The 24,898-nt window shown below is 39.1% G+C and overlaps 1 protein-coding gene across 1 annotated transcript in view; it reads right to left on the reverse strand.

The window, feature by feature from the left end:
- GABRG1 (gamma-aminobutyric acid type A receptor subunit gamma1) overlaps positions 1-24,898 on the reverse strand; it is a 46,881-nt gene that overhangs the window by 12,374 nt on the left and 9,609 nt on the right. Inside the window, exons 4-5 of the mRNA XM_059817921.1 lie at positions 19,509-19,576; positions 592-812 (exon numbers count right to left, since the gene is read on the reverse strand). Coding sequence (XP_059673904.1) covers positions 592-812; positions 19,509-19,576 — 289 coding nt within the window. The remainder of the gene's footprint in view (positions 1-591; positions 813-19,508; positions 19,577-24,898) is intronic.

Below are 24,898 nucleotides of genomic sequence, written 5' to 3' on the forward strand. Positions count from 1 at the left end.
CCCAAGCATCCCCCATTTGCCAAGAAGAATTATCACCTACATGTTTGGTTATGCCTAATTTGGATGAACAGATTTGTTGATTTTAATAGCTTGCAAAGGTAAACATTGAAGAAGTATACGCAGGACTGGCACCTTAGTTTTAATCAAACTTCTTGTCATTTTTATTATCTGAAGCATTTAATCTTTTACTTACAGAATATAATTTGGTGGAAATTAGATAATGAACTATTTAGAACAGAAAGTCTGCAAAACAATTTATGACTAGATCTGCAATATGTTAGTGACAGACCACCACGTTGTGCTACACGCTACATAACATCTTTTTTTTAATCTTGCCTGTACCCAAATGAGATTAAAATTTGCTATCCCCTTCAATTGTCTTTACCCAGTTATCTAGGCAATATATTTCAATGCTATTAATTTCATGTTTTTAATGATCAAATATTTTTTTTTTCTCCTTTAGAAAAATCCTTGCAAATTCCTGTGGTCCACAACAAAAGAGATGCTAAGGGTTTGATTTACATTCATTATTTCCATATTCCTGGTCATAACAGTTTTTATTTTTTTTCTACCCAGTTAATAAAAACCCACCTTAGAGTGTATAATACTCTTCCATCACTCCAGATTCGAAGCAAACGATTTGGAGTTGTAATCCAGTGAGCATCAGATTTCCTTGAGTTCCGGAAGAAAGTGTCTGGAATCCAAATTTTTCCAACCATGTTGCTATTAAGCATAAGCACTTTCATTGAGCTGTTAAATTTTAGACGACTGTCATACCACGTCTGGGCAAAAATTATATCTATGGTGTATTCCTAAAAAGAGAAACAACCATACCTATGTATACATTTATCAAAGTCTGCAAGCCAAGAACTTTTAAATCATATCTAAATCTAGGGCCACTTCTATTCTCTTTTGTATTACCATTTGCATAGCACACAGCAGCCTGTAACCCCAAACTGAGAAACTACAGACTGATGGAAGATGTACACAGCCTTCTGTCCCTACCTCCTCTCCCTTGACACGCATTGATTAGTTAAGGAAGAAGAGATGTGATGGGAGCTTGCTGTAACTTGGAGGTCCCCACACAGTGCAAGCACCTCTGGGGGCCCTAGACAGAAATTTAAGAGCAACCTTAATACTTCAGGATTAGACTATGTTTGTTAGGACAGGTATTCTACATCTCTTAAGAAGCAAAAGAAATAAACTTTCTATATTTTTTCCCTAAACTTTTCAATATGCCATTTAAGATCCTTCAAGAAATTTCAGATTTTGAAAAATTTGTGAATATGCGGGAAGTAAACATCACAGTTTGCAGAACTATCTGTACCATTTGCCTCATATATCTACCTACATACACACAAAAGTATATATAATCATAATCAGGAAGGAAATTTCCTTAAAGCAATTCCACTTACTAAAGCCTCAAGAAAGCTCCTTTTGTGATAGAAAGTCAAATTGCTCAGTAGACTTATGGCCAGAAAAGAAAGGTGAAAAATAAAATAAATAAATACAAGAAAAACCCACAGCCTTTTAATGAGACAATTCTTGACAAGTAAAACTTGAGGGAGATAAACATTACAGATGCAACGAAATATTGTTTTTCAAAAAAACCAGCCAGTTGTTCCTGCACTCGAGACAAAGGAGCAAAGCTACAGCCTCTTCTCTGTTGTATTTGTCACAGCTCCAGACCACAACTCTGACCTTAAGGGCAACAGTCTCTCTACTTGATGGTAGATGTGATCTTTCCTGCAGGGCTGCCCCATGAGGGCTCCAATGAGCAACTCAGCAGCTCCTCTGCAGGGAAAAAGAGCTGGAGACCAGACTTAGACACTTGGTGTTGGTTGTTCACCTCTCAGTTAGGAGATGGGTGGGCAGAGGGAAGAGAGAAGGAGACAGTGGTTCAAACTCTTGCTTGAGCCAAAGGGGTCACGAGTAGTTGTGGTGGTGCATTCCTTTCCCCTCTCTCCTGGGCCACTTTACGATCTCAGAAATTCCAGCTAGGCCCTGACCTTTGTGTAACGAGTTGGGCGGTTAAGCATCCCTTGACTGTACCAGCAACTCTTTCACGGCTAAGGCAGGGAACAGCACTGACTATACCAGGCACTCCTGTTACCTGACCGAGGCAGGTAACAACAGCGAGAATAATGGAATAATCTGTCATTCCCTGACAACCCTGGGACACTCCTCATCAGGATCGTAACCCAAATGGAACAGCACCATGGTTACAGAAATTCCGTCATTTTACTAATGACTAAAGCAAATCATCTTGTGAACCTATAAACAGCAGTCCCAAGCGAGACCCTTTGAGCTCTCCTGGACTGCAGCGAGCTGCAACCAGCATCTCCCTCTGAATGGGACACCTCTCAAGAGTTTTTGCAAACTCTCCAGTTTGTGAAATTTTGGAGGACCGCAACCTGGGCTAACGCTCTCTCCTCCCTGAGACTCAACTCTGGCCCATTGAGGAATGCCGAAACATCTGAAGTATTTTCAGAGAAATCGAGGGGAATTTTTAACAGGTATACCTACGTATATATATCTCTCTCTCTTTATAGCTTTATGTCCATGTGCGTGTGTGTGTGAATCGATCTGTAATCAAGCTATTATTGTGATTAGCTCGCTTTGTAAATCTTAAAACTAATCCATGATTAAGTGCTCCTAAGACTTTATGATTTACCTCAAACCATGAATGAACCTCAAATTGCTGCTAAATACACGTAATCCTTTAGATAAAACCTGTTGACCAAGTCTGAGACTAAGTCTGGATTCAGCCACACCAAAACTCCTCTTTGCAAAGTTTAGAAAGCAAGGGAGTCCATTCTGAGCCTCGTGACTCAACAGGAAGGAGGGTCTTCCCTATACTTTACCCCTTTTCTTTCTTCAGTCTCTCTGCATAAATCATTCTGAGTTGATTCTAACTTGATTTTCCTTTGTATGTTTTAGTAAGTAATAGAGTGAACCTTGCCATTGAATTCTGTTAAGTCGCATTTTTATAAACTTCTGTTAAAATTGCTTTTACCAATACCCTTGACAGTGATTCTTTAAGCGGTCTAAACCACTCATTCGTGACACCAGTTTACTTGGTCAATAAGAATGCACAGTGCAGACAGTCAATTCTGTTTTGAAATAAAAATATAAGGCTTTGCTGGTTGGAGTGGGGGTTTTTGTTCATTTCACTTTTAAATAATCACAGCAGCCAACTGTATAAGTTGCGTATTCCTCACTCATTTCTGCAACTGAAACCACCCATCTCCCAAGAAAGTTTTTGAAATTTGGCACTTCATCTTTGAGAAGTGCCAAGGCAGATATTCCAGGACTACCTAAATCTCTCTCAATTTTCCCACCTGGAGAGGTAGGAGAATAACAGGTTCAGGAAATAGATATGCAAGAGGGAGATTTGTGCTTGCTTTGTGATGTATGGCAGCTGAATTACCACCTGGACTGAGGTAACTCAGTGGCTCTCAAAGGTTATTCATAACTAATGTATGAGGCAAACAGTGGAGGGACAGAGGAAACAAAAGGACTAATCAAAATGCATTTTAGAGATGATTTTGCTCTAAAAATCTGCTTATTCCTTGCATTGCAAGGAATGCAATGCGATTCCTGCATTGCCATCAGGGGAAGATTCTGCAGGTCAAAACAAGTCCTTGATTATTTTATTTCTGTAAACAACATTCAAGACACCTGTGAAAACCCAGGGCCTGTTTAACCTTAAAATTCAGCTTTCTGTGCTCATCTGTAGTGGTTACAACTGGAAAGGAAACTTGCTTTGCTGTAGTGTAAATGAGAGCCCAAGGCAGTGTACCAGAGAAGTGGTTTAATGGGCTTAAATGGAACAGAATGAACAAAGATTTACGTGTTGCTTTTACAGTACAAATAGGAGAAAAAAAAAGAAGTGAGTGAGTGAAATCAACAGACACAGCCAAATATATGGAAAGAGCAGACTGTCAGTTTGAAGGTGCTGCTCTAAGCAGTCACTTCACAGTAGCACTGCATAGTCTGAGCAAAAGAAATTTATCAAAGTGTCATTACAGTCAAATCCATCCAAAGCAAGAAAACTCAGGTTGCCATAGAATACCAACCACTCTAACAAATTAAGATAAAAAGAGAAGAGGAGCTCACAGATTATTTTGAACACACAAAGCAAAGTAACAGCCTCAGTGGACCCAGATGCTTGTATTCTCTTACCTTTCAGTATTAAATGTGCAAGCTTTTATCATACCCATGAATTACAGGACTTGTTTAAAGAACTTTTTGGAAAAAACTTTGTTAAAATCCTTCATGATACATTTATCACTGTTCAAAAAGAACAGTGAGTGGGCTGGGGGTGCACGGGAAGTTGGGAGGGGACACAGCCGGGACAGCTGACCCCAAATGACCAAAGGGATATTCCATACCATATGACATCATGCTCAGCATATAAAGCTGGGGGAGGAAGAAGGAAGGTGGGGACATTCGGAGTAATGGCGTTTGTCTTCCCGAGCAACTGCTACGCGTGATAGAGCCCTGCTTCCCTGCAGATAGCTGAACACCTGCCTGCCGACGGGAAGTGGTGAATGAATTCCTTCTTTTGCTTTGCTTCTCCGCGCGGTGTTTTTTGCTCTACCTATTAAACTGTTTTTGTCTCAAAAAAAAAAAAAAAAAAGCACCCCTCACCTCTGTGAATCACATATTTACAAATGATCATTAAAATCTACATTCATAATACAATCTTCACAAACTTCACTCACATCAACAAAAAAGAGTTACCCACAACAAAATCAAAATAATATCATCACAATACCAAACAAAAGTGGACAATTTACACACAATCCACCCCTCGTCCTTTCACCACAATTACAACAACAAAAATTCCCCATGATCATTCTGCACTCTAACATTGTTCAGTCCGTATTTTGCCCGTTACCTCTCCCAGTTACTATCCTTATCTCGAATTCCTCGAGCCCCACGTTGGGCGCCAAAAAGACTGTCGTGGTTTAAGCCCAGCCGGACTAATCACCACACAGCTGCTCACTCACTCCCCTTCCTCAGCTGGACAGGAGAGAGAAAATATGAGGAAAAGGCTCATAGGTCGAGATAAGGACATAGGGAGATCACTCACCAACTACCATCATGGGCAAAATAGACTTGACTTGGGGAAATTAGTTTAATTTATTACCAATCAAAATCAGAGTAGGATAATGAGAAGTAAAACCAAATCTTAAAAAAACACCACCTTCCCCCCACCCCTCCCTTCTTCCTGGGCTCAACTTCACTCCCGAACCTCTTCCCCCCCCCGAGCGGCGCAGGGGGACGGGGAATGGGGGTTGCAGTCAGTTCATCACACGTTGTTTCTGCCGCTCCTTCCTCCTCACACTCTTCCCCTGCTCCAGCGTGGGGTCCCTCCCACAGGAGACAGTACTCCACGAACTTCTCCAACGTGGGTTCTTCCCACGGGCTGCAGTTCTTCACAAACTGCTCCAGCGTGGGTCCTTTCCACGGGGTGCAGTCCTTCAGGAACAGACTGCTCCAGCATGGGTCCCCCGCGGGATCGCAAGTCCTGCCAGCAAACCTGCTCCAGCGTGGGTTCCTCTCTCCACGGCTCCACAGGTCCTGCCAGGAGCCTGCTCCAGCATGGGCTTCCCACAGGATCACAGCTTCCTTCGGGCATCCACCTGCTCCAGCGTGGGGTCCTCCACGGGCTGCAGGTGGATATCTGCTCCACCGTGGACCTCCATGGGCTGCCGGGGGACAACCTGCTTCACCATGGTCTTCACCACGGGCTGCAGGGGAATCTCTGCTCCGGCGCCTGGAGCACCTCCTGCCCCTCCTTCTTCACTGACCTTGGTGTCTGCAGAGCTGTTTCTCTCACATATTCTCACTCCTCTCTTCTCCGGCTGCCGCTTCCCGGTTTTTTCCCCCCTTCTTAAATATGTTATCACAGAGGCGCTACCACTGTTGCTGATTAGCTCAGACTTAGCCAGTGGCAGATCCATCTTGGAGCCGGCTGGCATTGGCTCTATCAGACATAGGAGAAGCTTCTAGCAGCTTCTCACAGAAGCCACCCCTGTAGCCCCCCCTGCTACCAAAGCGCTCCCACGCAAACCCAATACATACATAATAGTTTAATATCATAAAATTAATAACTACTTATTTCCAAGTATCTTGCTGAATGTATAACAAGAGATCCAATTGCTAGCCTCTTGTCACATACCTGCAGAGGGTGGTCCTCCATTTGTAAGCTGACACTTCAGCACCCAGACATCTCCCTCTCCCTCAGGAATCAGCCAACCAAAGGCATAATCCTACTATTCATCCCACCTGAAAGACGTGGACTTGCAACCTCGTGGTGGGTGGCAGCAGCAGTTCAGCCCCCTCTTCAGCAGGGGCCCAGAGTCAGTGTTCTCTGATTTCTCCCAAGAACATTTACTCAACTTCTAACATCTGCCTTGGAGGATATTACTACTGACTTCTTCAGCATATCTATTTGTCCTATGCCTACCTGAGACCTCTCTGTCTTTGAGAGTCCATAATACATACTGAGGCTGCATATATTCTTCATAAAATGCATCTCACACAGGATCACATTTTCAACCCATTATATCTATACTATCTTTCACTCAAGTGAACTTTAGCATAATGTTCAAGCACTACATGTACTCACATTGTAGAGGTGCAAGGCATGTGAAAAAAGGACTCAAATGTATATTAACCTTCTTTCTGAACACAAGTTCCCCTGCAGAAGAGGCCAGGTGGCATAGGTCCAAAGAGAGCCCAAACAGTCACCAAGGACAGGCAAACATACAGGATGATCAGACAACTGAGAGTCTGGCAGCACGCAGCTGTGACAGTATAGATGCTTGAAAGCAATAACCTGAAAGGGAAACTACGCTAGCCGGATTATCAAGAAAGTTAGATTCTTTCTGAAAATCTACTTTTTAAATGGACCTGAAATTTTCAGATTTTATGGATACATACACAGAATTCCCTTAAATTTGCATCTCCTGTAAAATATTTCAAATTCCTTTTTAAGAACGGGAAATCTGGGTCCCTAAAATTTGTTGAAAATGAGGTAGAAAAATCACTATACTGTCTTTTCTGGGAGTACTTTGTTTCCAAAACTAGATGAATAAAAGCCCTATCTTTGTTTAGACACCGTATGAGCAAGCACAAAAGCAGACAGATTTATACAATATTCTTTTAGTGCAACAAATGTTTCTGAGCAACTATTTTGTTTTCCTTGTTTTCTTATAAAAAGTTAAATTTAACACTCTTATCACTACTTCTATTAGTCTTTCGTAAAACTCACCATTCAATGCCACTGTGTAACTGTAAAAATTGGTTTACTACTCTCCCTTTCAAATGAAACTAATGATAAAATAGCCATGCAGAATAAAATGGAATCAATCTGTGGCTGCGTTAGTCACAGCCATTGCAAAATGCATGCTTATTTATATTTAGCCTCCCAGGGTTCAATAACCATGGCACACGTTAGCTCATATTTGGCATTTGATTAGATCACTGAATTCTTTTTTGCACAGCTGGCATAAAGAGCCCACCTGCCTAATTATTTACAGATAACTGCAATTCTCTTCCATCTCTTTCCTCTCTAAAAGATCATAACAAACTCCAAAGGCTGGGAACACAGTGAGGAATGAGAGATTACCATTAAAGGGCCAGGCAGTGAACAAACTGTGAATATTGACAAGCAGGTGTATCGTCTCAGAGAAAATAATTTAATAAATAAAAGCAATTACTTCAAATAAAGTAGGAGCATCAACTGTATGGGAATAAATGGAATCCTCAACATCTGTTTCATTGTCATGCACAGTTCAATTACAGTCAGACATGAAAATGGGCCAGTGGATTGGTTATTTTATTGGAAAGCTGTGAAGGAAAGGGAAGCAGATACCATTCTACACGATTATTTCTCAGCGCAAACTGCATCACACCAATTCCAACATACTATCAGTAAGTATAGAAAAAAATTTCACAAAGCAGAAAAACCATTTTTCTTGGATATTTTGCCTGGCAGTCCCACAACTGATTTGATATTCCACAGTAAAAAGTGTGGAGAAGTCAAGCAATGAGTAGCTAAATTATTGGCTGGATCATGTCAACTGCAACAGATTGTCTGAGAACTGGAAAAAAATGGCCCAGTTTTCTGGGGCCAAACACAAAAGCAATGAAAAGTTCCAAAACCATTTGTGTTAGCCAACTATAGGCCTGCAATACAGTCCATTACCAGTGAATTTCAGAGAAAAATTAATAAAAACGTACTCCTGCCATTTCATCTTTGCTCAGAAACCCACCCCAGATTCTCCCAGATTCAGAATTTCACCTGAAGTGCACCTGGAGTTTTCTGGAACTCAACAAGTTAATTCAGAAATCTGTTTCATAGGGAGGCCCTGATCTCAACTTGATTACCAAGTGTGACATGGCTTCATGTCATTCAGTTATCTGAGCTTCGAGATATTTTCCCCATTTTTCTTCATTCTATTCAGCTTTCTAACTCCTTAAACTGGAACTTTATGTGAGGCAGGCAGGGAATTCTTCAGAAAAAAATGAGGAAGGGGAAACTACAGAAAACACTCTACCAACCTATATGTTTTGACATTAAGAAGTGTGATTTTTTTTACTAGACTCAGTCTAGTATGCTGATTAAGAGGTTTAAACAACAAAGTAAGTCATAGGCAAAACTGGTAACTGCATGCTTTTTAAGAGGTAAGCACCAAATAAAGCATCAAGCATTAGCCAATTTATCTTCATCTTGCCAGTGTGCTACCAATAAACACTCGTAACCTTTATCTTTTCCCTCACCCACATATCTCTGCACATCAATAAGGGGTTATTAAGTAATTTATTAAAATACTTAACCTATCTTTGATGTATAACTACTCTTTTAACAAAACATCTAAAATGTGGTTGCTTTCCCTGGTGGGTTACTTTAAGAGCTCTTAAAAAAGATTTTTGAGTTGCTTCAGGGCCAGCAATGGTTTCAGAGCATTACCCCCATGGCTGGGACCGAAGCAAAAGTAAAATTTCTTGTTTTGGTAAACCATTTTAGTTTGCTTACTAGAGCAATCTGAACCTAGGGACCTTAGGGTGAGATCTAAAAGATCCAACAAATCAGAATGATTCTAACATGTACCTGTATTATTACATTAATGATACTGCAGCTGTGGAGGAGGTGGAGGCTGCAGGAAATACACTGAGCAGAAGTGTACAGCATCTGCTCCCAGAGTCTTGTAACCAGTCAGATTGTTATAATTGTACAGCTAATCACACTGGAGGATGCTATGAGAACATCTGCACGGAGTAAGTGGAAATATGGCAAATCATATCTACAGAAGGTGAGGGAGTACAACGAGACCTACATAGTCACAATACAGAAAAAATCTATCACTCTTCACATCATAATTTGGCATCTGTGCTTATCCAGTCCTTATTTTGAACATGTAAAGTGACAGATGCAAACAACAATATGAATAAAAGGCAAGATTTATTTCAATGTTTTGTAGATTAGAAACAATAATTAAAATCTTGCCAATAGTCAAAAGATTAGCTAGAAAAGTAACTAAAGCGCTTCAGCAAAATCTCTGCTTTTATTTGATCAGCTTAGATTTTGGGCATTTGAAGAGAGCATAAGGAGAGGAAGTAGATTATATATATAAGCTATATAAATTCCCACACTGAAAATGATACAAAAAGTTTTGTTTTGCTTTTCAATGGAAACGTCAACATTTCAGCCACTGCCACTCATAAACAAACATTAAACTACAGAAAGAACCAGAGAAGACAACTCAGAACAAAAAAATCAGACATAAATACATTCATATATATTAAAAACCCGGGAGTGAATACTGATATGGATTAAGGGTTCAGCTTAGAGGTTGTCAATAGTGATTTATCAACTCCATTAACCGTACTTCCTAAATTCTGCAGCTACATCTACCTTCTTGTAACTAGAGAGAATCAAGCAGTCAAAATTGGTCCCACGAACAACTTCATTGCTAAAGCTGCACATTACTCAAGCATACATGGTTTTCTCCAGTTTCCTTTTATAAATAAGCTATAAAGTCTCAAACACAATGCTTCACCTTTCAGCATGGTGCAACTACTTCTAAAGCAAGATTAATGGCCCAGTTACTGTTTGCTCTTTTATTTCCATGGTTTTCCTGCCATGCTCCAAAATCCCAACACTGATGGCAAGGAGACTTATCTGGGTTTGGTTTCTACCCTGAAACTCCTGCAAGAAACATGATCCTGCAAGAAATACAGCACTCCTATCAGTTTAGCTTTCTGGTTGATGAGGCAGTCATGCAACTCCAAATATCAATCATCTGCTACACTGAAGATAGAAGGGCATGGACAACTGTTAAGAACTGCCTAAAACAGCCTCTATTTACTTACTGGCCCCAAGGGCATAACCTTTTGTGGGGATAACTCTCTACAATAGAGACACTACTGTTACTCAGAAAGGTGAAATCTCATGCAGCACTTACTGCATGCCAATGAATGACAAACTCCAAAATAGTCCAACAAAAAGTGGTTTAGATGTCCATTCTCCATGGTAGTCAAGATAACCATCCAGAATGTATGAGAGTTGATGAAATTTAAAATCATACAAAAAAAGACTAAAAATAATGAAGGCCAAGATCAACAGGCACTCACTTACTAGCAAAAGCACATTGCATTTCCTAATATCTATTTTGCCAGTGCTGTCACCCCCGCTAACAAGGGAGTAGGACAACACTCTTTCCAAGAGTGGATCTGCTTCCTTGGTAAACAGCTTGGAGGTACTGCTGCAGGAAAGGGCATCTAGACCATTCCCCTGTTTTCTGAAGTGAACTTCCCATAACATGCACTGTGAGGAGAAAAATCCTGTTCCTGCAGCCGCCCAGCTTTTAACAGAGGATGAGGTTTTGCAGTGTCAGCACAGATCCTGCTACCAGCCATTGCAGGGGCCAGTGAACAACAGCAGCTTTCCTCTGGAGCACAGCAGTGAAGGAGGCAATGACAGCCTGTATGGTAGGAGCCATTGCCAAGGACAGTTTCTACTGCAACAAACTGTTACAAGCTATTGTAACAATCAAAGCATATCCCCTGCCTTTCTTCCCGAAACCCAGTTCAAATCTAGGCCAGCAAAATTATTCCCACAACTGGAATGCAGTATCGCAAATTTCCATATAGACAGACAGATTAGGAATTAATAACAAAGAACAGGAGTGTAATGTTCTTCAAAATATTTATCATCTATTTGACTCAAAGACAAGAGGTACAAGACAGATAACTAAATGCAGCTTGTCTCAGTTGCAGACACAAGGGAGACAACCACAGCAGAAGCAGACAGAAAGAATTTGGAGAGGGTATTAAGGCATCAGAAACAACTATAAACCGTACGACAGAGCAGCCAAGCAGTCCGTGCAGTTTTGGTGGGAAAAGCAGGAGTAAGGCACCGTTTGGGTTAGCTTTAGCACTAGTCAATACTTTTACCTTCTCAGTAAAGTGCTATGTGGTACTTATATTGACATTATTCTTGGTTTAGATCATCTCAGATCACAACTGAATTTTGTAGGCGCTTAATACTGCTTATACAGAATACACGTCCTCTGCAAGGAGCTTCTGATTTGAAATTAACATAAAAGCCAAGATTTGGAAAGACAACAGGGACATAAGTAACAGGAAACAGAGAACCCAATACCACTCAGAATTGCAGGTAGTGATTTTAGCACAACAAATGCTTAATAGTTTGTGATATTTTGTAGCCTCCACAGAAAGAAAAAAAAAAAAAAAGAAAAAAAAAGTAAATTTAAATAGGAACATTATGAGAAACAATGAAGTGGCTTTGCAGACATTTAGAGCAAGTTTCTTTCAAGCATAAAGGGTAGCTTTGAAGGAAGTGGTATGAAAAGTTGAAAGGATGGGAGCCGAAGCTAGTGAGACTTGAGATAGGAAATGGTCTCTTGCGGGAAAAAAAACAACTAAAAATGGCTGGGGATAGGTTTGAAGTACCTTGAAAGTGAAAGGAAACTGTTTATGTGTGAGGTTCAGAGAAAGAGGAGCCAGAGGAAGAAGCTGAGCAAGAAATGACTCAGTAGAAACAGTGGAAAATTCTCTCTGTAGGACATCTCTAGACAGTATGAATAGAGCAAGACTGCAACTGGAAAGGTTACAAAAATACGTTATTGTAACAATAGGAATCTGGACAAGAGCTTCTGTGTGACGGCTTAAAAAATAAACCAAAATAAAACCCCTCAAAGTTGCTTTGCAATCAGAATTTGCAAGACTCCAACTGAGACTGTACTCCTGGTTCTAAGATCCATCACATTGTAGAACATTTTTAGATTTCAGGCCTCAATGACACACAGTAGCAATCATCCTCAGCAACTGAGAGTGTGTAAGGGGTGAAAAGTGGGAAGACTTAAAGCTATGATTTAGCCATATTGATCTAACTAAACATCTGTGAACAGATATGAGAGACACAGGGCAATATGTTAGATTGGACAATAGGAGACACACAGAATAGCAGGTAAGTGGCACAGAAAGGTTGCTGAATTTGTGCATGAAACTACCAAGAAGTAGTTGAGAGCAGGAGAAGAGAAGGTAACCATGGAAGACATCCTGCGCAGAAGTACCAAAGGAAGAACTTTAAGAAGTACATTCACATCAACACTTAGATAAAGTACTGGGAACGCAAGAAAATAAGGTGCTTGCTCACAACACACTGACAGACTGACCACAGATAAAAAGAGGCTTTTCAGAATTGTTTTCTAGCCCCAACCATGTCCACAGCTCAGCACTTCTGCTATTTCTTTAACAAATCAGTCTTATGCAAATACAGAAAGCTAACATCTGAAATCTCAGATACTTCAAAGGCAGTTTGGTTACTGCTCTGGCTGTGGACGCTAAGAATCTGAGATGACATAAACTGGATTTCCAACCATTATGCTGGCACGCTCTACTGATGTCAGGGGAGTTAAGTCAAAGTAAATTATTATTATTAATACTGAAACCATGCCAACTGTGGCTTAAGTGATACAATGGTACTATGCAAAACCAGTATTTCCTAAAGCATGAACTAGTCTAGCATAAAAGTTAAGATTAGATTATAGCATTGCTAAATCACACATACAAATTAGGCCATATTTTACAGCAAAGAGCACAGATTTTTCTGGTGTCTTGTATAGAACCTTAACTACGCAAGTATATATATCTATTTTATATATATTATATCTATACCTATCTATATATCTATATCTATTAAGGAACAACTGGTAAACTGTGGCTGAAAATGTGACAAGTACTGAATGCTGTTTAAAGCGGGGGCTGAAATGGTGCTTGTACTCTGGTTTGGTTTCAGAAAGCTACCACATTTGTCTGTCATACAATGGCTGCCTTTTCCCTCATCCCTAGCCATTGCCTTCAAAATGATCACAGAAATTGGGAGTGACACAGGTACTGCTGTGCTGAGCCAGTATGAGAAGAATATTGCCTGTACTTGGGCAATTCCCCTGAAACTGAACATGGCAAGCTTAGAGCTACCTTGCAATAGCAGTAGGCAAGCTAGCTGCCTGCAAGAGCCAGGCTAATCAATTTAGGCTAATTTTCTTCAGCATAAAGCAGAGAAAATTCATGAAATTGTATTTGTGAAGTATTAATCAAGTTTCTAAAGCTGGTAAAATAAGAAATACTAACAGACATATGGGTTTTGACACTTAAATGTATTTCATAACAAAGAAAAAACAATGCTCAAGCCTACTGAAGGGATATTTACTTAGCTGCTATAAATGAACGCTCTGTCCACCAATCTCAAACACTCATGTGAGTAACAGTCATTTAACTCTGATCACTTGCAGTGCTGAGAGGCACCAAAATGACTGGAATCTATCTTTCCTAATCAAAATAAAAGAGTAAGTTGGGAAAAAATTTATTAGTCTAGCTTAATCCAAAGAAGATGTTGTACAGTAAGAAACAGGTAATATTCAAAGACTTACAGGTTCTGATGTCCTTATTTAAGAACAAATATTCCTGCTATTTGAAAGAGAATGGAACCAGTTCACATAAAATGCAAACACACAACTCTCTGAAAATCTGCAGTGCTTGCATGCTAAACCCACACAACCTTATGAAGCCTCATAAATTCTCCAACATGGGCAGGAATGCATCCCTCATGCTCTTCCTCTCAGTCTGCCATCATAAAGCTCATAGAGACAATGGTTCTCCTCAAAACAGTCTTCTTCAAACATGAAAGCAATTCCAACCTCTGGGAAAAGCTTCAAATGCAGTTCACAAACCATGACAAGCCCTATCAAGCAGTGTTCACCCAGTCCTGAAATAGTACTATACACTGCAGCATTTGGATTAGCACTGTGATTTATTATGTTTATGTTTCTTCTATGGAACTATGTTCACTTAGACACACAACTCTCTGTAACAAACAGGGAGGGAGGGAGAGACACGGAATTCATATTTTCCTTTTTATACACTTCTTTCTTTGGATTTTTTCCTATCGTGCTTGTTGAATCCTTAAGTCAACGTGACATGTTCACACATGTAAACTGAAGTACATGCCTAGGTATCTGCAGGATCAGGGCCTTGCTAATTCCAGTATCTATTTCTGTCTCTTTCTAAGCCTCATCTTTCCTTTATCCTAGTTACTATTCATTCAGTAACAAAATATTTAATATCATTCAAAAGCAGAGTTAAAAATACATTGATTTACAGAATAATGCACACAAAGAGCATGCATCTTTCAGGATAATTTCAGATAATGTATCTTTGGGTCATGATTACTTATATTCTAGTGTGCTTAATGTAAATTACCTGGCACGGTAACGTAAGAGTACAAAACCTTCAAACCTTCAATACAAATTTAGTGACTAGTAGAATAAGTGTAGTGACACACCTGACCGCAAAGCATCCTCCACAAGCACAATAACATTGAGCAATCTGTATTAGGATACTGATCACATTGATACTTGAATACGTTAAAAAAAATAAAATCTGCTGCTAGTTACTGCAACTTGAGAATGAAATGGAATTTAGAAGTCAAATGATACTTAAAATTCATCAGCAGCACATTCTACACAAAGTCATAAATGGACAGGAAAAATTGTGTCCTAACAGTGTCCAGGCCATGCGGTCTGTGTACCAAAGTAGCATGTTGTGTATTCTGTGAGTATCTGATTTACTCAGTGGTTTAGCTATCTTGCTAAAAATAAGAGTGCTAGGCTTCAAAGTATGGCCTTCAGCTTGCTGTCACAGCAATGGATAACTAGCAAAGTTCATGCGACAAAAGCTAAATCATCCGTGGAAGAAACAGAAATGTTTGGAAATAACAAGGAAACCAAACTGCTTCAGTGAAGTGCAGTCCCAGAAATTTATCCTGGAATTTTCAGTCTGGACCTCGTAATACCAAGTTCCATTAATAAATACAAAAGCTGAATAGAAAGCATCATCTGCATTCACAGCAAGGGAAGAAAAAAATATGTAGCCCTCAAACACACTGAAATGGCAAAGATAACATAATGTTTCAAAATGTTAAATCATGACTTAGAAACACATGAAAAAGCAAAGGAATTTTAAAACATAATTTTGTTTCTCTAAACATACGTATTTATGTATGTATATACTTACACAAATATGGATATAGACAGACAGGTAGAGCATTTTCTTTTGGCTAGTTTTTGATCTGTCTATCAGTCAGGACGTCTATGCATCGTTATAGAAATGATCTGCCTCTTTCTAACCCTTTCCCCATTTTTATTACTTGAGAATTGCTCCACTATTTACAATATGAAACTCGATTAAATAGACATTAAGGACAGGGAAAGTATAAACTTTTCTCTTGGCTCTTCATTTTTGACACAATGATGCAATACTGCTTCTTACTTAAGAAACTGCTCCTATATTCCTTCTCCAAAAACATCTCTCATTTGGGGTAGCAGTCTTTTATTGTCATGAGAGTTTTGATCAAAAAGAAATTACAAGATCAGGTGTTCTCTGAGTTAAAGGAAGGTAAAAATGTCTTGGAGGGCTGCCACGCCTCTCCCAACCCACTGAATTGCACACTTGCATGGTCTTGTCAAACCACAAAAGCTGTGGTGCTGGCATGGTTCTCCCTGGGAGCCCTTGGGGCACCAGTAGCACAAAATGTTATATATTTATGAACGCGTAGAGTTTGGAGGATAAATACAGGGCAGAGAAAGCTAATGAGACTCACAGGCAACACGGATCAACATGCATTTCTACACAGCGACCGTATATCAGATTCTGCTATTTGTATCAGAGTGGCTTTTTTTCATCTTGGCCCTAGTTTGGAAAGAAAGACAAAGGTAGAAAGAGCCTAGTACATCTACATTAAGTGCTCAACTGAATAAGCTTCCACACAGAGGAAAACCAGGCTCTAAATATTCATCACATGTCTAAATTCTGCTAAGAAATCCCTAGACCACTGCAGAGCTATTTGGGATCAAGATTTTGGCCATAAAAATGCACTTAGCTGCATTTTACATGATTATTGCATGATGCATAGCATAGGTTAGCTCTAAAAGACAGATTCAAAAATCTTTAGACTTAATGAGTGTTAGAAGCCTAAATACTCCGCTGATCCAGACACTTTTTAAAAATGTTTACTCACGTTGCAGATGCCTAAAGAGATCATATGCTATAGAAAAACATCTCTTAAGCATGGGTTGTCTATACCATCTAGAATTTTGTGTAGAACTTTGTTAAATAGTGAAAGACAAAACACAACAGCCTTCAAAACCAAATTCTAATGAATGTCATATATACACTTAAAGCATCCCCTTTATGAAAGTGAAAGTATCAGATAGCAAGAGGAAAATAGACTAAATTATAAAAATAAATAAGTTTCCTCTCATAATATGTGTCCTCTGAAGCTTTCAGACAAACATACTCCCTTGATATGCTGCTTCAGCATCGTTAGAAAAAATGCTCTCGACATCATACCATATAGTATCCAAAGTAAATAGTTAAAGGACATCATTTGCCAGAGTGAATTAACGTATCTGGCAAATGAATAATCCAATGGGGAATCACAGATATGTTTTCTCACATTAAGTGATCAAATGAAGGGCTAGGGACAGTCCTTGAAATGGAAGCAATTTTTGGATTATTGGTTAACAAATCTCAAACAATACTGACTCCAGGGAAAGTACCTTCCTAATGAAACAAACAGCTCGCATAAAGAGAGTTTACAGGGTCAAATTTGTAATTATTTTTTTGCTGAGAATGTTGTTTCCCAGATTAAAAGCATCTTTTTTTGAAACCTTAATCAAATTATTTGCATATATATGGTTTTATTTATTTTCACAAACATTTGACTTTTGTAGTGATGTTAGATGCTCATATGATCCAGGTTCCTGGAGTCCAAGCCCAGTGAAAGCAATTACTCTTTTATGAAGGACATAGTGCCCTTAGACTATAATTTAAATTGCTAAGTAGTTCTCTGTCCATTTTTAAAAACCATAGAACAGCTTTTAAAGTTCTATGTCTTAATGACATTTATGTTATTATCCTTTGGTGGCATGCTTCATTATTATCTTTTTTTTTAAAAAGAAATCAGAAGGTTAGAGGGATAAACATTTAGCTGATATACATTATAACCATTAGGATCCTGGTCTCCAATGCAGTAATACGCCTTTTCAATATGATGCTATCCTTACCTTGGACTAAAAGCCAGTATGACTGGCTTTTATTAGCGCCACGGCAAGAGCATCACCACCCAGCTCTAGGACAGCTCTAGCAGATGTGGGGAGACCTCTAAACGAGTGTCATGAAATAGTCCCATGGCTGATACTGTCATTACTGCAAGCGCAGGGCATGATAACACTGCCTCCCAGGCTCTGGGCTGAGCAGGCAGAAGGCAGCTGTGGGCACAGGAGAGGCCATGGTACATAGCAGCGGGGAGGTTGCCCAGGGGCTGCAGAGACAAGAAGAGGACATGGGAGATAGGGCAGGGCTACCCTGCAAAGCCAGCCACATGCTGGTTCTTTAAAACTAGAAAACTGAAGCTGTAAGCATTGCTCATTTTCAGTTCCAGTGTGTGCAATACCTACTGGCCACAGGCTGAAGGACTTACATTGGTTACTGGAAAAGGAAGCCTCTACCATTTGCTATATCCTCCTCACAGGTAGCTAGCTGCCTGTCCACACATTTTGCTCCCACAATAAGTTCCTTCAGAAGAGGATAGGATGGAGAGACGCAAAAGAGAAAAACTGCAGTAAGAAGACAGACAAAACCAGGGACACCACTTATACCAGACATGGAAATTGAAAAGTTTCCTCCACCACATCACTCTTCTGCTCTTTCAGGCATTTTCTTACGAACAGCCCTGGCCTGAGACATGGACTTCCCTGTCACAGCCCCAGGTAATAGCAACTCTAAGCTTGTTAGACCATTTTGCTGGAATCTTTGCCACAGATCTGCATCATCTTCTTTTGGCACCTTTATCCATAGTATCTAAGTACCACTGTTTTTTCCTTCTTGACTTCCCATCACTGAAAGTCGATATTCCGCACCCAAGCATGAATACATGCGTGTAAACCACAAGATCCTTAATAATAATCTAGAATTACTGTGCTTTCACCAAATGCTTATAAGCGCCCCACACTGGCATACTCCAGCCTCAGATTGAACAAAACGCTTCTCTGCCATGCAAATTCAACACTGTCAGCAATTCTGTAGGGAGGAGGAAAAGGAAAAAGGCAGGAGGGGGCTGAGCTCAAACTCGCCTGAGGGCCAGTCCCAATCTCAGTCCTGGGCAGTGGTCCCCAGGAGAAGTCATGCAACAAGGCATTTCTGAAGCCTCCAACACCACCATTTCGTATGATGCACATTGTGACAAAAAAGTCTAAGTGCTTTAAGAAAAGGCCACAGACTCAACTTCCTCATAGGTTCTGTTACTTCATTGTTGGTACCAAATAGATAAGTCAGATCTCAACAGGTCTACCAGAAACTAGATGACATGCATTGCTCAACTTCTGAAGAAACCAGCTATGGGTGTACACACACACAGACACACACACAGACTGAAGAGGACCCATAAGACTAAGTAAGACCTGGAAAAAGGAGGACAAAAAAGTTAATTTCAATTTTTTCTTTCTATGAATTTGAAAAATAATGATAAATCACTGCACTGAAAATAGTTTTATTCACAAATGCTGGGTCAATTGTTATTTTTCTTAACCTCTGAAGAGTAGCTCCAGGAAATTATACTGGGCCAGAGATAAACCAGGTATGAACAAACATAGTGAAAATGTTAATCACAAACCAAAATAAGGACCTGATACAATTGCCTCTCATTTTTTTAAAGAAGAAATATATTTTAAAAATTACAACAATTTCAAATAAAGTCCAAACATATTTCTGCAATAATCACGATCATATCCAACAGCATAAGCATACACAGTAAAAAATAAACTTATTTGAATGAGATTAGAATTCTTTAATAATATCAACCCATAGCATTATTCAGATAATGTTTTCTGTCAATAATCAGAACTTACCATATTGATTGGGTCAACTGGGCCAATGCTGTTAACATAGACATCTGTTTCAATTACCGTAGTTCTCACTAAACAAAACAGTAACCATAATAATTACATATTTAATTAACTCTGTATGTTGTTAGTTTAATTCAAGCTATTTACTAAAACAACAACAAATCTGATATTCTTTTATTAGATTCAGAATAATTAAATCTCTGGTTTGTTCATTCTGTGAAGGATCATATACGACTTGGCTCCCTTGTTCCATACAAATTGTTAGAATTACCAATATGAGTTTTTTTACTTCATAATGCAGTCCCCACCTGTGCTTTGTGAACAGATACAAGATAGAAATAAAAGGTATAAAATGTAAAGGAAGGAAAAAAAAACAAACCAAAAACTCTCTCCCAACATAAAAATTTAATCATAAACAGAAAAAAAAGTTTGGAGAAAATTGCTCATACAACAAACCATGAGGTCTGGGAGCAGATGTGTTTATCAGCTGTAAGGAATCAATATGCAGTGCTTTCTATCGATTGCTACTGAAAATGCGTAACAAAAATAAAATAACTTTTCACCACATATTTCTTCAATTCATGCAACTATAGCACACCTAAGGATTACTAATGTCCTTTCACCAGCTTGATTAACACACTGCTTCAAACACCAAAGTGAAAGCTCCTCAAGTGAAACTCATTTAAAAGTTAAACTGTTCCAAACTTATTTTTCTTTAAAAACACAAGGAAATCACTCTCACTGGGCAGACAAAAATTATCTGTTTTAAAAATATATTCTTTTACAGAATACACTCTCTTACTTTGTACACTTACAGAAGGACACAAAGTCTAAGTGACTTCCCATGAAAGTCACATCTGAAGTACAGGTGTCACTGACAATTCAGTTTTTTCCTCCTAACTGGTTTATAGGGGGAAAAGGTACAAATGGAAGAGGTCAGGATGCATTTTAACTTTGTCAATTTACCAAGCATTTTCTTCTAGCTTGTACTGGAGAGTCAGAATGTGGACACAAGAGGACGTATGTCCTAGTCCCCAGTGGAATGAAGAGGGTTAATAATAAAGCTCTGCTGGTCTTTATCTCATGATCTGGCACATTAAAATGAGGCATCTCTGTCCATCTGCAGATGTAAAAGGGGGAAGGTACAAATAAAAAGGCACTTTGATGTCATAGGAGAGGGACCCTAGGTCATCAGATTTGATTTCTTTATACTGCAAACCATCAGAGATTGCCCAAGTGCTCTATAGCAAACCTAAAATCTTAAGTAAGAGGATTTTTCAAATCTCAAAAATCTAAAACTCAAACAGACACATAGAAGGAAACAGGGTATCACTAGCATCCTTGCCAGCTACAATGACAGGCAAGATACAGTTCCTAAATATCCTGAGATACCTTTTCCCTGCCAATCTCACTTGGGAGGAAATTCTCCCTGATTCCAAATCCGATTACTCGTATGACCCTGAGCCTGACAGCAAGGCACACCAGTGAGGCTGCACAAAGGATTTTCTGTACAACCACAGAGCACAGAGTCACTTGATCACCATCCTGTCCCCAGCATGGCTCACAGAAAGTTTAAACAGACTCTGGAAAACAATTTATTTCTTGGGGGGAAAAAAAATAAGTACTTCCTGGGCTGCAAATGTTTTCAATATCTGCAGGGCTCATAAAGGAAGGGGGGGCAACAGAAGAACTCATACCCACAGACTGAAAAATCAGAGTTAAAAAAGTATATAATGCATGTGTGTATATACATATATGTATAATATAACATACTTTACATACACCCCATCTCGCAGACAGATATCCTCTTCCTTTAGTTTTGCAACCCTATTTATCTATATAACCACAACCCCACTGCTAGACTAGAACACAAGGAGGTGGATCAAAATGTATCTTGCCTCATTGCTCAAGCAATGCTGAATCCACTATTTTTTCCCCGTATTAGTAGGAAATGTTTAATTCTCCTTAGTGTTAGGAAATCTTGTTTTGTTCTGAGGTTCCAGTCTTTGACTCCAACTTTCAGCATTGCCTAGCCATATATCACACCTCTTCTTCAGACACAAGTACCTACACACAGTGATTAAGGTCACCTCTGAAACTTGCCTTCAGTATGCTGAACAGTTCATACCGCATACTGCAAATGCAACCTACAGATAATCTGTTCCTTTTTAACTTCTAAACTTGGTCCATTGTTTCCAGATCCATCTTGAAATGTGGACACCATGACTGGAAATTTTTGTAACAGTGTTATCAGTGCTGCTTGAACATTTCCGGATTTCTACTTGTTGTGTTCCTTTTCAAAAGGGGACTTATCTCAGGACAATGCTCAGGGGATGCATAGCTAAGATCTTACACTACACAAAATATTTAAGTTTTCCCCTAAATTACTGCTTTGCTATGCAGAATCTCTCACCTTGAAATATGACCCACAGGCTTCCTCCCCCCCCTCCTTTTTTTTTTTCCCCCTCTCAGTTTTTATGTCTCCAGTTTTACTGAAGGAGCAAATTATTACTCTGCAGATACAGCCTCTCCTTTTCCACCAGTCTTTGTGTCATCTGCCAACTTTACTACAAAAATTCATTGCTGAAATCATTCAAAATATCATTACTCTTGATCAAGACTTTCCTATGAGACCCCACTATAGACAGCCCAACGACTGATATTTCCTTATTAATAACTAAATTTTGAGATCTGTCAGTGAGCCAGTTTTTAATGGGGGCTGTGTCAATTTCATGAAATTCCAGCTTGCAGTGAGCAGTACTTGATCTGCCACAAGGGCTCTCCTGTAATGAATGTGCCACCGAGTTAAATTTGCCTTTTCCATACTGCTCTGAGTAAGATTATTAGAGCTATTAAGAGCCAGTGAAGAGTCTGAAGATCTGCCTCTGTTGAAATTATTTTAATTGACCCAAATGATCCAGAGAAAGAGATCCAATTCAAGAAGACTGGAAGAGGCTGTTTTGTTACCTTAGTTCTTCTGTATGGTACAGAGCAAAGTACTTCTGTGAATTAGAAGAAAGAATTCATTCTTCTTGTGTTCTTGAACTAGAAGTGATACAAGTCCATCAAAATGACAAATGCTGGAGGAAAATACATTCTTGATACTCATTTGACATCTATATAATTACTATTGTTCATTTACTCTCCACAAAGAGCTAAGAGAAAGATGGCTTGAGAAGATGTTTCTACAGTGAATACTTCTTATTTTACTTTAAAAATTTGGTATCATCCTTGAAAATACTAGGAGCAGGAAGAAGGCTATTTAACACATCCTGCATGAAGTGCAAAACTGTGCTGTAAACTTACAGAAGCTTCTGAGGAAGGGGAGAAAGAGGTAGCACACTTTAAATATTTACCCTGAAAGACAATATGAGCCAGGCTAGAGTAAAGTAAGAAGGTAGGAGGACAGCAGATTCCATACTCAACAGAGAAAGAGAAGAGCATCAAGGGGTAGCTGCCCGCAGGGGATTGTTGCTCAGCTCCTAATATAGCTGAAGCACACACGGAACCTGTTTGCTAAGCCCAATCTAGAGAGATCTACTCATACTTTCTGATTTCCTGCTTTGACACCTTTTCTTCACTAGACTAAACTTCTCTTTTCTGGTTTAAAAGGTTTGACTGATATTGAGCATCATCTAACACAAGCACATAGCTAAGGACAGGCTTGTCCCATGAAATAGATATAGTAAATAAGTGGCTCTTATGCCTGGAATTCAAGAGCAAGAATGAACTTCCCAACAAGCAACAAGACCTGGAAAGAAGTCTCTCTCAGCAGGCATGGACCACTACCCTTCTAGTAAGGGATGATGTTGCACGACCCCCAGGCATATTCTGAACCCCAGTTTGAGTTCAAAATTTATATTTTGAAAAATGTTTACTCTTGATTAGAAAAATCATAGTGATAAAAATCTACCTCAGTCATTGACAAATTATTTTAGTAATTGCTCTCACTATCAAAAGTGCCTCTTTTTTAGCCTGTATTTATCCAGGCCCAATTTGCAGCTTTTGATACTTGAAATCTCTCTGCCTGCTACACTGAAGAGCTCTCCTTATCAGTTATTCTCAGTTTATAAACCCCCATCTCCTGACAGAAATAATTATCATTATTGTAAAAATGCAGAACATTGCACTTTTTATTGCTTAATATTGCTCCATTTCCATTACTCCAATCCTCAACATTACCCAATAGCGTGTTAGTCAACCTAAAGTCACTAACCAGTTCCCACAGTTTACCACAATTCCCCATTTTGGAATGAAGGTCTAAGATATATCACCTTTTTTTTATTATTACTTACCATGCTATTTAATTTAAACTAAGACCACTTTTGAGAATTTTATCCAGGCTTATTTTCTTTGAGCATGTTTTCTATAACTCCTCATTAATTGCCTAAAGAAGCATCTCTTCTTGGTGATCAAACAGTTATTCAGCAAATAAATTAGGCGACTATTACATTCAGGAATAACAGAGGCCTTCAACTTATAATAGTTTTTCATGGAATAATACAATTCTCACAACCACTTATCTAAGAGTATTATTTATATGGCTATCTGTATTGAAAATTCAGCCTCAAGTGTCTACAGCAGGCTTCCAGCTCCTTCTCTGAAGAATTTTTTCAAAGTGATTTGGATGAAAGCAGAGCCCTGTTCACACTTCTTTTACCTTTTCATTTAAAAGAAACCCATCTTCAGCAAATACTCCTACCCCACCACTTTTATTATTGCCATCATTTTCTATGCAGTGCACACATCCAGTACCTTAACATTCCCTGCATATGCTCTTCTACATCTTGCTCTTGCATTTCAATTTCCTTCAATTCTTGCAAAATATTCTTCATCTCAGAATACATACCTCTCTACCTTTACCTGATACTTTCCTGCTTATTCAGGCTTATTAATTTCCTGCATCTATCATCCTTTCATCAATGCTATGCTAAGAGCACCTGTTCAACAGAATATCCCCCTAATATCCTTATTGTTTCAGAATTAGTGCTTCTATTAGTTTCTTGAAAGTCCACTTTTTGTTCATGTATTTTTTATATCCCTGAGTACATGACTTTTCACATTAGTGCACTGAGATGAAATTACTCACCCTTGCCCTGCTTATAGGGCAATTACAACTATCCAAATTTCTCTAGGTATCCAATTTCTCTATGTCCATGAGCAATCACCTTCACCATTCTTAAAAATTCTATCAATGATGACTGTCCTCAAACTGTTGATTGAAAACATGCCATTGGAGTTGTAGATATGTGATGATTATTTCCTATTTTTAATTAAACTTTCAGATTGATCAGTTGCGTTTCACCCATATAATACACAACTTTGGACATGAGACATAGGTGGAAAAAATGTGCTGTACATTGATAGGTTAATATTAATATATCGGTGTCCCT

The sequence above is a fragment of the Gavia stellata genome, chromosome 5, assembly GCF_030936135.1.
Source record: "Gavia stellata isolate bGavSte3 chromosome 5, bGavSte3.hap2, whole genome shotgun sequence".
NCBI classification, from domain to species: Eukaryota; Metazoa; Chordata; class Aves; order Gaviiformes; family Gaviidae; genus Gavia; species Gavia stellata.